The sequence below is a fragment of the Branchiostoma floridae genome, chromosome 6, assembly GCF_000003815.2.
Source record: "Branchiostoma floridae strain S238N-H82 chromosome 6, Bfl_VNyyK, whole genome shotgun sequence".
Lineage (NCBI taxonomy): Eukaryota > Metazoa > Chordata > Leptocardii > Amphioxiformes > Branchiostomatidae > Branchiostoma > Branchiostoma floridae.
The window spans coordinates 17,056,935-17,072,860 of NC_049984.1; the positions used below are offsets into that span (position 1 = coordinate 17,056,935).

The 15,926-nt window shown below is 40.6% G+C and overlaps 3 protein-coding genes across 3 annotated transcripts in view; 2 read left to right on the forward strand and 1 right to left on the reverse strand.

Annotated features, from left to right (window-relative positions):
• The first annotated feature begins 4,016 nt into the window (after window positions 1-4,016).
• Window positions 4,017-7,552, forward strand: LOC118417639 (plasmolipin-like). The gene is made up of 4 exons (XM_035823253.1): window positions 4,017-4,248; window positions 4,940-5,107; window positions 5,768-5,866; window positions 6,254-7,552. Exons 1-4 carry the CDS (start codon window positions 4,147-4,149, stop codon window positions 6,374-6,376), a joined length of 492 nt encoding a protein of 163 aa, XP_035679146.1. The 5' UTR covers window positions 4,017-4,146; the 3' UTR covers window positions 6,377-7,552.
• A 173-nt stretch (window positions 7,553-7,725) lies between these two features.
• On the reverse strand, window positions 7,726-14,201 carry LOC118417638. Its single transcript, XM_035823252.1, has 5 exons — window positions 13,732-14,201; window positions 10,499-10,744; window positions 9,911-10,046; window positions 9,305-9,437; window positions 7,726-9,047 (listed from the first exon to the last, which is right to left on the reverse strand). Exons 1-5 carry the CDS (start codon window positions 14,142-14,144, stop codon window positions 8,962-8,964), a joined length of 1,014 nt encoding a protein of 337 aa, XP_035679145.1. The 5' UTR covers window positions 14,145-14,201; the 3' UTR covers window positions 7,726-8,961.
• A 775-nt stretch (window positions 14,202-14,976) lies between these two features.
• The window catches only part of LOC118417637, a 3,027-nt gene continuing 2,077 nt past the window's right edge, over window positions 14,977-15,926 (forward strand). Inside the window, exon 1 of the mRNA XM_035823251.1 lies at window positions 14,977-15,563. Within this exon, the coding sequence (XP_035679144.1) occupies window positions 15,499-15,563 (65 nt within the window). The 5' untranslated portion in view covers window positions 14,977-15,498. The remainder of the gene's footprint in view (window positions 15,564-15,926) is intronic.

The following is a 15,926-nucleotide window of genomic DNA, read 5'->3' on the forward strand; positions in this document are numbered from 1 at the left end:
CAGGAAGCTTGTTTGCGATTGCTTCTGTTACACAGTCCCCTATTATCGTAATTTCATGCTCCCCTTTCAGCACAGGGCATTATTTTACCTGGATCCATAGGTCCGGACAGGTGTTTTGATAGAACAGCAATGATTTAGGGTGATTTTCATGTGTTTGTTGAAAATGACAGAAAAACATTTGTGTTGAAAGTGTTATGCTTGAACATTGTTGGCCATTAATGCCATCTGGAATAGTTCTTTACCATTGGCAACACCTGCATCCCTAGGGCTGGCTTTTTTTCTGTGGTAAAATTGTCTGTGATTTAAATTCTCAACCACTCTTGTGGCTTTGCAACAGACTGTTCCTGTAATGACAGTAATCAGCATTTAAGATTCCTGGCACCTACCTTATTTGCTTCTGTCAACAGTTAGAATATGTATTCATGGAATATTGGCACTGTTACACGTACCATCTTGTAATGTCACATTCAGCTTCCCTCCAGCAATTTTGATCAGAAGTGTGATCTGAAATTTTGCAGAAAAGGATTTTAGGGTACCATAGTTGTTGTTAGCCATAGTTCAGGCCTTCCTGCAGCAATCTGATAGACAAAATTGGCTCGAAAGTGAATTTTGTGGTATAAGTTATTTTTAGACTAATATGCTTGTGTTAAAGAAACTCCTAGCACGTACATTTTGTGTATGGTAACATGTTACTGGTTCTGTCTTGATGCTGTCATGTTATTGTAAACATCAAACATTTTAAAAAGAAGTATTACCTCTATAAATTATCTATATTAAAGTTAGTGAGTAAGTCAGACTCTGTGTTTGTAGCTAGCGTTGGCAAACTTTAATATTTTCCCCCCAATCAAATTATATACATGATGTAATGTTATACTGACCAAATTGTTGACCAGTCCCAAAGCATTATTTTGGCATAATGGTCAAGAAGAACACCATATGATCGGCAAAGAATTTGGTTAGTGTTTATTATTTTGTATTGGAAGGAAAGTTTGACTGTAGGTAAACGTGTCTGCAAATACAACATGTTAGCACACACATCTTTTAGATCAGAGGGTATATGAACCTATTTAATATGAATTTGTATAATAATTACCCTTCAAGTTAACCCACCTTATTATATGTATTAAGCATTTGGTATAGAAAATCTGCTACATGTAAGGGCTTGGTGATGGCTGTATTTTGGAAGTCCATAATGTTTATGGAAAAATTCTAACTAACAGAGAAGTGTTATGCAAAAGGGAACTTTCACAAATGAAATATAGCAGCATATTAATAATTAGCACAATCTGTCAAGTATTGCTCTCCAAAATGTATTCCTGCTTTATGATACAGCATTTCAGAGTTTATTCCAATGAATTTTAGCTGTCTTGTCATTTCAATTAGCAAGAGTTAGTGGTCTATGCAGGAAAGTTTCTGTTTTGTGTTTCAATGCCTTTTCATGCATAGTTACAATTGATATTCAGTGTGTGCTGTTGTAGCTTGTCATAGACCTGTGGAAAAATGTCATTGTAGGATGGAATTCAGTGGAATGTGAAATAGGTTGAGACATTACAAGACGACTTGTTTGATGGACCAAGCAAACTCCAGTCTTCCCCAATCCTTACCCGAGTACCATTTATATTCCCTTATTGCTGAGGTAGCCTATTTGGTACCCAAATCTTTTGTTTTTGGGTTCAGTAGCAGAGAGGATGTTGAGAAATGTTAAAATGTTACAAGGAAAGTACTGTAAATGTATTAAAGTTCGCGGGGATTTAATTTCGCGGTAGCGGGAAAAGGCACTTTTCGTGGTGGATTTAAGTTCGCGGTAACACCATAGACTGCAATCTAATATCATGATAGAATAATATTTGCGGTGGTTTTAAATTCGCGGTGAAGTGGTCACCGCGAAAACCGCGAACATTAATCCACCGCGAACATTTCTGCATTTACAGTATTTAACTTGAAGTTCTTTGAAACTGCAAAGAACAAAAAATACACCCTCTTTTAACCACACAAACTGCTTTTGTCACGGGGAACTTTGCTCATAAACCATAACTTTATGATGCTTGTCCGTAAATAAGAATGCGTTCCAAAAAAAAAACGTTTTCAAGCTTTTGTCGGCAGCCACCAGTATCACGAAAGGGGTCCTGTGTATTGCTGGAAGTTTGTATGGTTCAAAGTGGTCTATCAGTGGAGGGGTCTCTAATTTCTTCCAATGGTTGCCATCAAACAATGTCCTTTGCTTGATTTTGAACTTAACTCAACTTTTAAGATTGATGAAGACTTGGGATCAGATGAAGATGACTATACTGGCTAAGAGATATAATGGAAGTGATGGTGTCGTAATGTATGTGTTAGCTAGCTGTCTTTTTGCACATGTGGAACTGTAGCAGACAAGGTAGCGTTGCAACTATTTTCCTACAACTCTGTGCTTTTAGGCCGAAGCACTGCCAATAACAATGTCAACTTTGTACATTTGCAATCAGTATTTGAACAAAAAAGCCATAGAATCGCTCACAATTTTCCCGTATGGTATTAAGGTTTTGAGATTGGTGTTGTAAGTTTTAATATGTGAGACATGTGCAAAAGTAAGTACACTATATAGATGACAGGGAAGTGCCTGGTGGGCTTGTTCTGCCTGTAATATTGGGCCCAAATATCTACAGTTTTTAGAGGTTTTGAACTAGCTAAGAGTCGCCATTCACTGTGCTAGATATACATATAAAACTTCACTGCAAAAAAGGTCTACACATACCTTAACACACTGTCTATTTACTGTTGAGTAAGATGTGGTTAGTTACCATACAATGGAGATTTAGGAAGAGTGTTTGATATCAAAAGTTGCATTAAAAAAAAAGCACAGACAGACAGAAAAATGCGTATTGTGTCACTTGGAGTTGGAGATGTCTTGCAACAACTAAGGCCTTTACTGGTCATGACAATCCAAGAAAAGGAATGGTATGTTTGAAGAGAAAGGCCCAAGATATAGAGGCACTTTTATGTTTTACCCAATAGACTGCAGTTGTGGAATATAGCCTGAAATTAGTACATGTATAACGAAAGCAACCCAACCTTCTCTAGAAGAAAGCAAATAGGCTAGGCTTGTCACATGGTTTATATAATCTACCATAATATGTTGTGACAAAATATTAATTTATTGTTAACTCACTATTTAACCAATATGTTAGTTTGACTAATTCCTGTCCAATTTCCTGTGCAATCATTGTGAGAAGTTAACATGATAATATATTTTCATTTGTCTGTCCTGTAAATACCCATGTACAATGCCACAAAATTTTCAATAAAAGATTTTATTATGGAAGTTGTGTGACTTGTATTCTTAAGTTAATTAAAACCCTTAAACTGGATATATCCGGCACACATATACATGCCCTGTGTGCCGTGCCCAGATATATCCGGGATAGCGTATCCCCCCGAAGTAGCAGCTTTGCGCGCGTGTAGCGCACGAACCCCGGAAGTTAGGGACTTCAGCCTTGTTCGGCCTTCTTTTTGGAGGTCAGCGGCCAACCCTGGCACCTATAGCATTTTATAGGGCTGAAACTCTGGCAGTTTAAGGGTTAACAAATATCTAGCAGCTGATTTTGCTGCTGAAAATTTATGTCATCCATATACAAATGTAACGTTAATTGAATCAACATACTAGTATATGGTCTAATCGTGTGACAAAGCCCTAACATCTCACACATTTTGACAGTTATGCCCCAATAATTCAATTTCTTGGTTCCAGGATTTAGAAAAACAATATAAACGTCGTAAGTTGATATTATTGCAATGGTACAGTTTGTGCAGATTGGTATTAAATTTTTTTGGCAGATACCAGTCAGATTTACCTCTCAGCCCTGTTTTCATCTTCTTTTTATATTTGATCTATACTTTGAAATGTCAGAGATATGATCTGACGTGGTCTTATAAATGAATACATACTACTAGTACACATGTATAACACTAAGATCATAAAGTTGCTGAGAACTGATAGGCACTCTGACTCCCCTATGAAAATAATGGTACGTCCTGCCCAAACTTTTGCAGTTCAAAGGTCAGAAAAGATTAACGGTGCTTGGGAGGGGTGTGTTTGTGTGCAACAGTTTATAGCTACTTCTTTGCGAAATTCTCTGGACTCAAACTTTCCTTTAAGACGTTTTCAGCATGGCTGATGCGGAACAGCAGGTTCAGCAGAGTCTTGTGCGGCGGTTTCTCAACTTTGGGTACCTCAAAACGCCACAAGGTATCTGTAAAGTTGCCGAACTGGTGAGTCACAGTCACTCCTCTCTTAGCTCATACTTGCACGTTGTTATGTTGGAATTGTTCAGGTTTACCTTCAAACTTTGCTTTATTTGGAAGCTACCTTTGTTCCTGCATGCTTTAAGAGCGTATAGTTTTGAGTAAGAATCGATTGTTTGTTTCATCGAAAAACAAAGCAACTGCTGTTGCAGTGATTAAGCAGGGAGCTCCTTGCTGTTACATGATGCTATCCAGTTTGTTTGTAACATGATAACTCGTTAACATTGCCTAGTTTACATTTCCTTTGCGTACGGTAGAACTATCAGAATAGAATGCTTTTTCTTGCCTTAAGTCATAGTCCTTTTGTGCAATTCTTCTGGATAACAGATTTACAATACTACTAGACTTTTAACATTATAAACATTTGTTCGCTACCTGATAAAAAGTGAATAAAAAATATGACAAAACTTGTGCTATGTCATATTTTGCGCCCATTTTCTTCTGGTTGGCAGGTCCTGTGTTGTACGTTTGAATCATCATTGACTAATTGTCAGTTTTTCATGCGAAAGATTAAAATCATTTTGTGTATTATCCAATTTTTCTGGCGGACATGTTTTAGGCCGGTGTGTGTTGATTATCATTGACCAATCTTTAGTTTGGCTGACCACAAATTAAATCATGTGTTACTGTATCTTTTACCCCATTTCCTGGTTGTCAGGTGCTTGGCCTGTGTTGTTGGATCATCATCGTGGTTCACGCGTACTGCTGCGTGCAGGTGTTCGTCATGTTCGTGTCCGTGGCCAGCTGGCTTATCACGCTGCTCGGACTCTTCCTCTTCATGTGCGGCATTCACGAGAGGGTCAAGTTCGTTCCCTGGCAATACTCAGTCAGTACAAGCTTCCTCATTGTTCTCAATACAAAACATACTGAATATGAAGCAACTGGATAAGTTTTGTCAGACATTTCAGCATCCACATCTGTAACGTTACTGTAACTGATTCTGTAATATTAATAATGATATACGTACAAAGGTACAAGCTGTACCCAATGCAATGGCCAAGTGTGTACTACTACTTGTAATGTGTTAGAGTGTTCACTTTGCATCTGGTAGGTCGTAAGTTTGATCACCATCCGAGTTATACCAAAGGCTGCTTAGCCCTCAGCATCTAGGAAACAGTATGTACCAGTGGACTATTCCCCTGCTGTAGCGATCACACATAGGAATGTGTGGCCCAAGAGCTATTGAAACGGAGATGGGCACCACCCTATACACCATCTGATGCAAGATATTTAGTGGGAATAACCACCTTTGGCTTAACATGCCAGGTTTGCAGCAGTGTAGTTTGAAGCTCTTCATTGTCAGAGGATGCCCCTACTATACTTGATGATAATGATTTCTATTCAACAAAAGTTGGTGGGTCAGGGAATAACAGTTCAAGTTTACATCTAGGAACTCTGCAAACATTTCAATAATTTTAGTTAGGCTACTTTTATTTCCTTGATATCATGATACATGTATGGTGAAATCTCTATGTATTTCCCACAGGAGTTGGGGTACAACACAGGAGTGACAGTACTGTACCTGATTGCTGCCATCTTACAGGTAGCCTTTGCTGGGAGCAGCGATGCCTACAAGGCAGCTGGGGTAGGTTTTCAAATATCAGTCAATACAACTTTGGATAGACTTGGAAAAGCAAATCAAATTAGTTTTATATCTCTAGTTATTACATGACCTTTGTAGGAGCATGGTGCTATGGGTCTTTGATTTGATTTAAAAAGTTGATAAAAGTTTCTCAATTTCCAGTTTCCCTGTGTCTTTTTGAATGAAACTGAATGTAAAGTAACCTGTAGTAAATGATTGAAAAAACATTCCTTCTTGCACAAAGTGTGTTTATGGATTACATATTAATCACATCTCAGAGGATAGATCTACATGTAAACTCTTCATAATGACATTTCCCCTGATTTTAGACACTTGCTCCATGTTCATATGAAAATGGTCATGAATGAAATCTAACTGGTTTCTTAACAGGCATTTGCCTTCTTCACGACTATCGTGTATGGAGTCGCTGCGTTCTTCAGCTGGCGACAGTGGCGGGGTAACCGCTCAGGAGGCGGAGACCAGGCAGTGGAGAAAACACCGGGTGCCATTTAGGTGTCCCTACATCTCATACATACCTATCTGCTTGTAGTTTACTTGAAAATTTATAGCCCAGTTTCCCTATTAACTGTTGTAAATCCACTGTGGATTAACCACCTGCAGATGATTGTGCCTTTGTGATTTTATGTATTATTTGATATAATAGGATACATGACATAATTATAGAAAAGTAATTAACAAGAAAATTGCAGTTATTGTTAGGCAAATGTGGAACAATTTGGTGCCTTATAACTAATATATAAGGTATGGGCTAACCATAGTTTACATGGCCTTTTGTACATCGTAATGATGTAATTCTAATACATACTGTAATAATAGAATGATGAGATTTTATACAAAAGCTGAATAATATATTTTAGATCTACATAAACCTTTCAAAACTAACATGATGTTACATATAACAAAAATATCTAAGTAAATGTCATGTGTATAACCAACTTCTTAAAACAATCCCTCTCTCTTTCACCACTTATAATGTGGTATGTTATTGTATCATTCTTATATGTATCTTTTCATGTGTTTTTATTGAACAGCTGAAGGCTATTTAAGTACACTATATATCAGTTGTACAGACGTAAAGATTTGTTTGGTTGTGTCAGTTATGTATTCATATTGGTGCCAGAAGCAGATTGATTTTGCAGTGAGAACAATTATGAAATTTTTTGAAGGCCGTGTTGCAGTTTTTAGATTTTTGTGGATTTATACAATCATTAAACAAACCTACGACTGCCCACCCTGTGCGCCATCCTAGTTAGTTTTTCAGGGCTCCCATATTCCTATTTCTCATGGCAAAGTTTTTGGTCAGGGGGATTGGTAGTGCCCAGGATTTCTTGAAGGTCTGCAGCCATAAGAAATCCCAACCACTACTATCCCCTGACCAAAACCTCTGCTTGGAGAAAACAGTATTCCCAGAGTATGGGAGCTCAGATGAACCAAAGACATTATAGTCTTTGGATGAACTAAATAGGATGGTGCCCTGTCAGCCATTTTTTGGTGTAGAAATTTTGGAGATACATGTACATGTAAATTCATCTGATGTCTATGTGTTTGTTGCTGTCTTTGATTTGAAGCCATCAATAGGGATTTTTCTTTAGAATTTTGTCTGCCTTGCAATGGCATTGGATTTTCATGTGTTAAATGAACAATAAAGCATTTATTAGTAAGTTCCTTTGATGACATAGCTTTTTTGTTGGCCTTTTCTTTGGAGATGTTACAGAAAATAAAGATGCTACAATAACATCTAAGCAGATGTTAAAAAGAATTTAAACACTGTTCTGTTTGAGTCAAGAAAACTCACAATCAATAACTTAACATGCTTGGAGAATGATAAGAAGCAAAAATTGTCATTTTGCAGCCTGTTTATTAAAATCACCACACGATTGCACAAAGTTCATAATTAATTGGCCAGCAAATTACCAAAAACACACTAGTTAGTATAAATGCTTTAAATGCAAAGTTTAGATAATCACAATACCCAAACTGCAACCATAATGACTAAATGCAGTTTATCTGTACACGTTTGAGAATCCCTACAAGTTTTCATGGCATGAAAGTATACAACAGTCACTCTCCAAAAATACAAGTTGCCTCTTACAAAAATAAAGCTGTTGTTCACTGATATTGCTTGACTTGTTCACTTTGATTAACAGCCTTTACAAAATCTTCTCTCTACTTTGCCTGCACATGATTGGAAACACCTTTTTATTCTGATCTGATTAAAACCTATTGTAAAAGCCATCACCAGTGGTCCATATCATAAACGTTAGCCAACTAACATCTACATGCACTACATATACTCCAATGTTTTTAAAAGCTTCTTGCATAAACTAGAACTATTTCTTTGGTAAGGGTAGCTAGACTTTCCAACCTTTAAGTATTAAGGCCATTTTTAGATCAGAATTTTGAATAAGCGTGTTCACTGTTCAAACTGTGTATGCATAGTGTGATGCATTGTGGGTACTATGTCAAAGTTGAGGCCCCTGAGACATACATAAAGCATGGTTACAAGTCAGGGGCCTTTACCTTTGACCTCGAGCATGTGCATTTCAAACTGTGATCCCACTAATACTATATCTGATACAGATGCAAGCTTATCATGATACATGTACCTGGAAGATTGCTTGTTTTGAAATTTCACTTGCAGTTGTAGCCCTGAATTAGGTACATGTATAAATGTTTTGTATTAACCAGGTGGGATTATTTCATATCAAAAATCTTAAGAACACCTTTACCTGCAAAAAGCTATCATTTCAATTGCCATCTTCCCATTTGTTTAAAACGCCTTTCACCTCCCCTATATTCTTATATTGTAAAACTTTTTTACCTCCAAAAATATCCTCTCTAAATGCTTGTAAAATATTGCAAATATGGACTCCCAGTATTCTCTAAGCAGGGTTTAGGCTCTGGCTGTTTTTGACGTTCTTTAGGTGTTTTTATTGGGCTTTCTATTTTGTACCATTTTAGTGATGTCTCACGACCCCCATAAAACACCTTAAAAACATCAAAAAACACCCGAGGCCTAACCTCTGCTTGGAGAGTAGGCTCTCAGCACTATCTGTATGTTAATGACGTCCACATCTCTAGTCGTACTCCGAACCAATTGTGATGCTCATCTCATCGCCGATGATCAAGGTCTTGTGGAACCACTTGTTTGTGTCCAGCACAACTGAAAAAAAAAAATGAAAAAATGGTTTGTCAGAAAAACTTATTTATAAATCTGATCAGCAAACATAAATACTGTAAATGTTGAGATTTTCACAGTAGTAAACAAATGTGAACTAAAAACAAAGTGAAAATGCGTGGTTTGTTTTCTACCCATTTATCCCCTTGTTTCAACCTTGAACTCGAAACCACCTCAAACAAACTATTTTGTGTCTACCGTAATGGTGGAATGTATTGTAATACAGTAGTATGAATACTGACTTATTTCCCCTGGGTGTACGGTAACCTTCAGTGTGTTGGGGCATTCGAAGTAACACTCAGGCGGGGGCTCCATCGTCCACTCCTTGGTCCCTTTCACCTGAGCCTGCCAGGACGGTTTGTCCACTGCATCAATCTGTGGAACATATAAAAGTAACCACAGTCATTCATTGCATTATTCCTTATAAATTTTCACATCTTTCTCACTGCAGCTATTACTCATTAACTACATCAAGAAAGCTTCTAATGATTTTGAAAAAGAGCTCTAGCTTGTGTTATGCAATCTGTGCCTCCCAATTGGCCCTCTTTCTAAAGGGTGTGTAAGTTGGTCAGGCTGCTAGGAGTCAATTTGGTCCTGTAACTACTCTACAATACATAACTTAGTTAAGTTAGATTAACATAACTTAGTTAAGTAAGATTTGTCAAAAATGCAAGTTAACCTGACTTAAAAGTTAAAGGTCTCTCTTCCGTAGATTCTGTGATGAAATTTTAAGCTGCATTGTTTTACACCTGGCTAACATTCTTCCTGATGCACAAACTGCACAGTTTTCATGCTGAAAGCAGGACGAAGGACTTGGTAATAGAGAGTTGTACACAGAAGCTACGTACATGCAGGTGGGCTCCATAGCCGGGGCTTCCCATGAAGATCCAGTCAGTCTTACTGGACTCTGCCTCGGACGGGAGGAAGTACGGTCGCTCGTAGTGCCTCCGCAGATCATTGGCTGCTGCAGCATCGCAGTTACTCCTGGTGACAAAATGAAATCAAAGGTTGTGTCAATTTCATAAAATGACAATTTCACATGATTTTCTCCTTCAAATTAGGCCATGCCAAATAAGGCTTGCTAAAGTCATGTGCTGAGTGTCTAGTGGCACATAAGGCAGCAAGTGTCCTTGCTGTTTCAGTTTAACACAGCTATATATTTGCAGGAAGGGGTGGCTTTTCCTGTCATTCAACATGCTTGAGACACCTCCTCGAATTTACGTCCCTTCCAAAGTTCAAAAAGACGGGTGCAACCCTACATAGATGCAATACCCATGATTGAACTAGGGTCTCCCAGTTACCAACAAATTGGAACCAAGAGCTCAACAGTGAGGCTGCTACCAGTTGAGCTACTAGAACATCCCTAGCTTGCAATAAGACACCTGTCTCTAGGACTGTCTCACCTTAGATACTGAATAGAGTAAAATTGGACCTACCATCCGATGTACCAGGGCTCCGATCCATCCTCCAGACTTGCCCGTTCCTTACTCATGTTGAAGACGTCTCCCAGACTCTCGAAGTTGGTCTTGTACGGGAAGAACTGACAGTGGCTCTCCTCGTTCATCAGGGCGGGGCTGTCTGGCTTGTAGACCGACTTGAAGTAGTCAAAGCTGAAGTACTCAGAAGCTGTCCAGCTCTGGGCTCCGTCCTCCACTATCACAGGTCTCCCTGTGTAGGCGTACCTGAGGAAAAGGTGAGAAGAATTTAGTATCTCACAGTGCTGTGTAATCTATAAGAAACGTTAGACATAGTATCATCACTGTCTTATGCAAAGTGATTCAATTGGAAATAATTGCCTTCACCGTGCCATTACCTAATTTGCATAATTGATGCAGAAACGTTTTTAACAAAGTGAAATTAAACGTTAGGGGAGGGTCTGCATGGGGGGTCCTGACAACGCTTTACGCTAAATTCAGGACGGTCGACTACGTTTTACGTTAAATTCAAGGGTGACAACGCTTTACGCTAAATTCAGAAAGGCCGGCAACGGCTAACGCTAAATACTGAAAGACTGGCAACATTCGGCAAGGGCGGGGGCATGCTCCGCCGGGAAGATTTTGAAATTTTGACTCTCTGAAACACCATTTCCTGCATTTTGAGGGGAAATTTTCGCTGGTAGACAAAGCTAAGTTAAATGGCCTATCTAATTAAAGATTCTCAGGGGTTCAGTGTAATTTAAGCCACCCAACAGATTTTTCACCATGCCGAGCCCCGAAGGGGCGAGGTGTCGCAAGGGAAGTCCGGGGAAATTGTGAAATCCTGACACCCTGAAACGCGATTTCCTACGTTTTTCTGGCTATTATTAGCTAAGTTAAATGACATTTCTATCAGCAAAAAGGGTGTTTGAGTTTGACACGTCACATCCCCCAATCATTTTCAGAATTTCGAGCGCCGAAGGCGCGAGGCGGCGCAAGGGAGGACCATGAAAATTTTGAAATCTTGACCCTCTAAAATGATAGTTCCTGCATTTTATTTGATGGGCAAATTTTGCTGCCAGACTAAGCTAATTTATAACTTCAATGACATTTCTATTAGCAAAAAGGTTTTCGAGGGCGAGGCCACCAATACAATTTTTGCCATGTCCGAATAGTCGCAAGGGAGGTCCGGCAAAATTTTGAAATCTTGATCCTTTCAAACGCAATTTCCTTTGTTTTGAGGGCTAAAATTCACTGGTAGACTATGCTTCGACTTACGAAATTTGGGTGGCCAGACTACGATTTACGGGTAATTTTTAGGCTAGATTACGTTTTACGTAAAATTTTTGGGCTAGATTACGCTTTACGTGAAATGCACTGGCTACGCTTAACGGTAAATTTTCCATCCTCACTACGAATTACGTGAAATAAAATAGCTTCCCTACGAATTACGGGAAATTAAAAGGCCTGCCGGCGCCTTACGGAAAAGAGCATGCAGACCCTCTTGGGGACTGTACGATATTTACCAGGGGGGGAGGGCTGGTGCGTTAGGGGGGGAGGGCCATGTTAATTTTTTTTGAGGTGGGGGGAGGGCCATGTTAATTTTTTTTGAGATAGGGGGAGGGCCATGTTAATTTTTTGGAAAGAATTGTTTATACTATTTTTCGTTTGATATCTTGACATGGCCCTAAAACTGATAAAATAAGCCTTCTGAATAGCCTAAAATGCAAGAGCTTCCGGGGGGCTTCGCCCCCCTAGGTCCCCCCAAGTGGCGCTGCCCTGGACCAGCGTTCCCGCCAGGCATACGTCATTCCGTCTCCGGACTTATTTTTTTCTGGAAAGACGCACTCGGCTCGGCTGAGTTTCCCCAAATATTTTTAAGTTACAAAAGCGGTGCGCGGTAAATATGTGAAGAATCCAAAACTATACACTTTATTTTTTATTTACAACATTTCTTTTGTTTCAAAAGGACAAAATTTGCGGCAGAAAAGGGGCCGCAATATTGTTGTCAAGCGTCGATCAAGTCGGCTGTGCACTGGCATTGTCGTCCGTGGCACATGGCGCGGCACGCCCCCCTCCCCAGACGGACTGTCGATCGCAGCGCCCAGCACGTTGGGACGTCTTTTCTGGCTACTCCTTCAAGGCTACACCGGCACTGATCACTGCCAAAGACGCAGCAGATCACCGTCCTTCGTATAATGTATAACGTTCTTGGTCTCTATGTAAAAAGAAATTCCGATGAGCGGTGAGCCAAAGATTTCACGCCGAAAACGGGGTTACCTGAGGTCGCACGAAACAAACGCACGCTCGTGGAAAATGACGGCGCGGCCTTGTAAAACCCGACCGATTCGATAAATTTTAGTAAAATCATCGGGCAAAATAGAAAAAAAAACACAAGGTGTGATGGCGCCGCTATTTTATCCTCTGGAAAAACTACTAGCATTTGATGCAGGAGGGCGCAACATCGATCGCACGAGGTAGGCATTCTTTATTCAATGTCGGAAAAAAATTGGCAGGATTTTTCCATGGGCTGACGAACTCACTGGCTAGAGCCCTGTTTGGAAGCATCAAAAACCCAAAATTTTCATATAGACATGACTGGACAAATAATAACCGGGCCAGATCACGGACTGCTGATTCCCCGAGGCCGAGCTTATAGTTATAACATATTTTGGGGGGAGGGCGGACGTCGATTACTGAAAAACGGGAGTAAAAAAGGCAACTGGCATCCAATCTCAAGGGCATAATTTTCCTCTCAAATTGCAGGAAATTCTGTTTTAGAGGGTTTGAAAATCCAAAAAACCCCTGCCCCGACGCTGTGAAAAAAATCCTGGCGAGAACACTGGCGCCCTTGTGCCCTTACGTCTATATTAAGATTATTTTATCGGTTGTTTTTCTACCCGTTTGATTATGCCTGTCGGGGGGGAGGGCCATGTTGATTTTTTTTAGGTGGAGGGGGAGGGTCACGTTAGATTTTTTTGAGATGGGGGGGAGGGCCATCAAAAAATTTTTTGATCCGACTTCCAATGCACCAGCCCTCCCCCCCCGATAAATATCGTACGGTCCCTTAGGGGCTTCATAATGGAGATTTAACAAAAGGCAAATTCAAAGGCATATGTGTAATACTACTTAGCACCTAATATGCAATATTAAAGACACAGTTTCAGACTTCCTTTACGGCTAGAAGGGAAATATCCTACGTCTTCTCGAAATTGTTGCCTTTCTTAGTAGTTAGTAGTTGTCTGTGTTCTCACCTTGCCATAAAATCGTCTGGCTTCAGGTTCCGAACCCTGTCCACTTCCTGGATGTCCACACAGATCTGGCAGTTGACGGGCGGACGGAAGGGGTCCTGGAGCTCCTCTATGAAGGGGAAGATGCAGGACTCCTTCTCCACGTCTCCCTCCAGAAAGGCGAACAGGTGTTCGGTCAGCTTCCTACGCACCATGGGGTGAATCAGACCCGTGCCCAGACCGATGGCCACCGCCGCTACAACCACAGCTAGCACCGCGGCTGTAGCGCAGAGTATCCCCCCACATGTGACACGGCGTCCGCTCAACTTCTTCACAGAGCTGACTCGATAGATATCTTGGTCCGAGAGTCCGAATGAGTCGATTTTCTTGCAAAGTTGAGCGATCTTGCGCTCTACTTCCGCCTTGTCTGTCGCCATCTTGGGAATGCCTGTTGATCTGCACCTGCATACAGCAGCGCCACCTAGCGACGTGTTTTCAAAGTGATTTGTCTAAGTTTTTTTTCGCGTCACACCAGCTTGCTTTGAGTAGAGTACAGTAGAGTAGAGTTTTACAGTCCGGTAGGAGTATCCACTCCAGTTTGGCCTGCTCTTCAATTCGGGGTACTCAGGATACTGACATTTTCGGACTTAGGGGATGGTCCAGTGCCCTGTAGTTGTATACGACAGGATGGTCTTTCATATGTTTGTCAAATCTTGCTTTAAAACCGTTCACAGTTGGTGCTATCACTACTTCCTCTGGGAGATTGTTCCACCAGCTGACCGTCCCGATTTGTATAGGAGTATAGCCGTGTATTTGTTTTCGCCAGGGATTTTTTTTAATTTTAACTGGTGGCCTCTTGTTCTTGTTTCAACAGACATGTGGACTAAGCATGGAGTGTCGTATAGTCCTTTCGTGTATTTGAAGGTGTTTATTAAGTCGCCTCTTAGTCTTCTGTATACCAGTGTGGGGAGGTGAAGACTCCTAAGTCTATCTGGGTAGGGTAGATCCGCCAGACCCGGTACTCTTTTGGTTGCCCTTTTTTGCACTTTCTCAATTTCTATTGCCAATGACCATAGGTGAGGAGACCATACACTTGCTCCATACTCTAGATGAGGACGGATGATAGACTTGTAACACGGGCCCGTTACAGGGTTAAAAACATACATTTGTCCATAAACTCAAATGTTCTCCATACCAGTCCCATTATCTGATTTGCCTTCTTTGTTATGGTTAAGATGTGTTTGTTAAAACCCAGGTCCTTGTCTTTGATGCAAGGGTTCTTGTTGCAATGTAGCATGTAAGCCATACGAAGGCCCGCTGGAGCAAGCCTCATTCACAGACTTCGAGCGGCGCTAGTTTCAAAGTTGGCTAAGGTTCTCGAATGCCGGGAAGCGGAGATTGCCGAGGAAGAGAGTTTGCATATATAGATTTAGAAAAGAACTTTGTCGTAGGAGTTTCTCCCCGCCGATGGCGCCATAACCAGCATGAAATGGGATCAGGTCAACGTCGCCAGGCTATATGAGCATTTCCAATGAACTCAACGGGACATAAATTTGGCTAAAGAAAATATGTATCTACGCGTCGTCAAATCAACTTATATCACGTTCCAAAACTGAGTTAATGAAGAAACAATAACACGTCAATGATGTTCCAGAACAAGTCTTCGATTTGCTCTCGTAGCAACGCGGCACAAACAAATCATCTGCGAACAGGATTGCATCCTTCGTGTGATTGTCCACTGTATCTCCGTGATTTGTTGCCAAATATACGCGATTTTCTCGGTCTGATAAAATGGCACAGTCGACTTCAAGTACTTGCCCGTCCGAGAAAGCCTTAAGAAAGGAGCGCTTGGCCAGGTACGTCTGCAGGTCTTGTTTTCTTTACGAATTGTCGTCTCGCTAACACTTTGTATAGTGATGGAAACATAACGCAGGAGACTGACAGTAGCCTGGGTACCATCCCGGATTTCTACCGGGGCTCCTTACACTCGCTACCCAAAACAATGTTTATTAATATTGTAGCGAGTGTAAGAAGCCACGGTAGAAATCGGATGGTACCCAGGTTATCAAAGTTTAGGAAAGCCCTACGAAAAGATTTTTTTAGTTGAACTGTTTTTTCTTTCTTCAGCACATAATGATAATAACTGTTAATCAACGATTGTATCAGATACAGTGTATGGCAGTGGCTGCTACTCTCAAAGCAGAGGTTGAGTCGCGAGA

What these genes read in the sequence shown, in the direction of transcription:
- LOC118417638 (XM_035823252.1), bottom strand. Translation starts at nt 14,144, where the DNA reads ATGGCGACAGACAAGGCGGAAGTAGAGCGCAAGATCGCTCAACTTTGC. An exon ending in GAGCCCTGGTACATCGGATG is followed by an intron (nt 10,047 to 10,498) that starts GTAGGTCCAATT and finishes TTTTGTCACCAG; the next exon opens with GAGTAACTGCGATGCTGCAG. An exon ending in GCTATGGAGCCCACCTGCAT is followed by an intron (nt 9,438 to 9,910) that starts GTACGTAGCTTC and finishes TATGTTCCACAG; the next exon opens with ATTGATGCAGTGGACAAACC.
- LOC118417639 (XM_035823253.1), top strand. Translation starts at nt 4,147, where the DNA reads ATGGCTGATGCGGAACAGCAGGTTCAGCAGAGTCTTGTGCGGCGGTTT. An exon ending in TCTGTAAAGTTGCCGAACTG is followed by an intron (nt 4,249 to 4,939) that starts GTGAGTCACAGT and finishes CCTGGTTGTCAG; the next exon opens with GTGCTTGGCCTGTGTTGTTG. An exon ending in ATGCCTACAAGGCAGCTGGG is followed by an intron (nt 5,867 to 6,253) that starts GTAGGTTTTCAA and finishes GTTTCTTAACAG; the next exon opens with GCATTTGCCTTCTTCACGAC.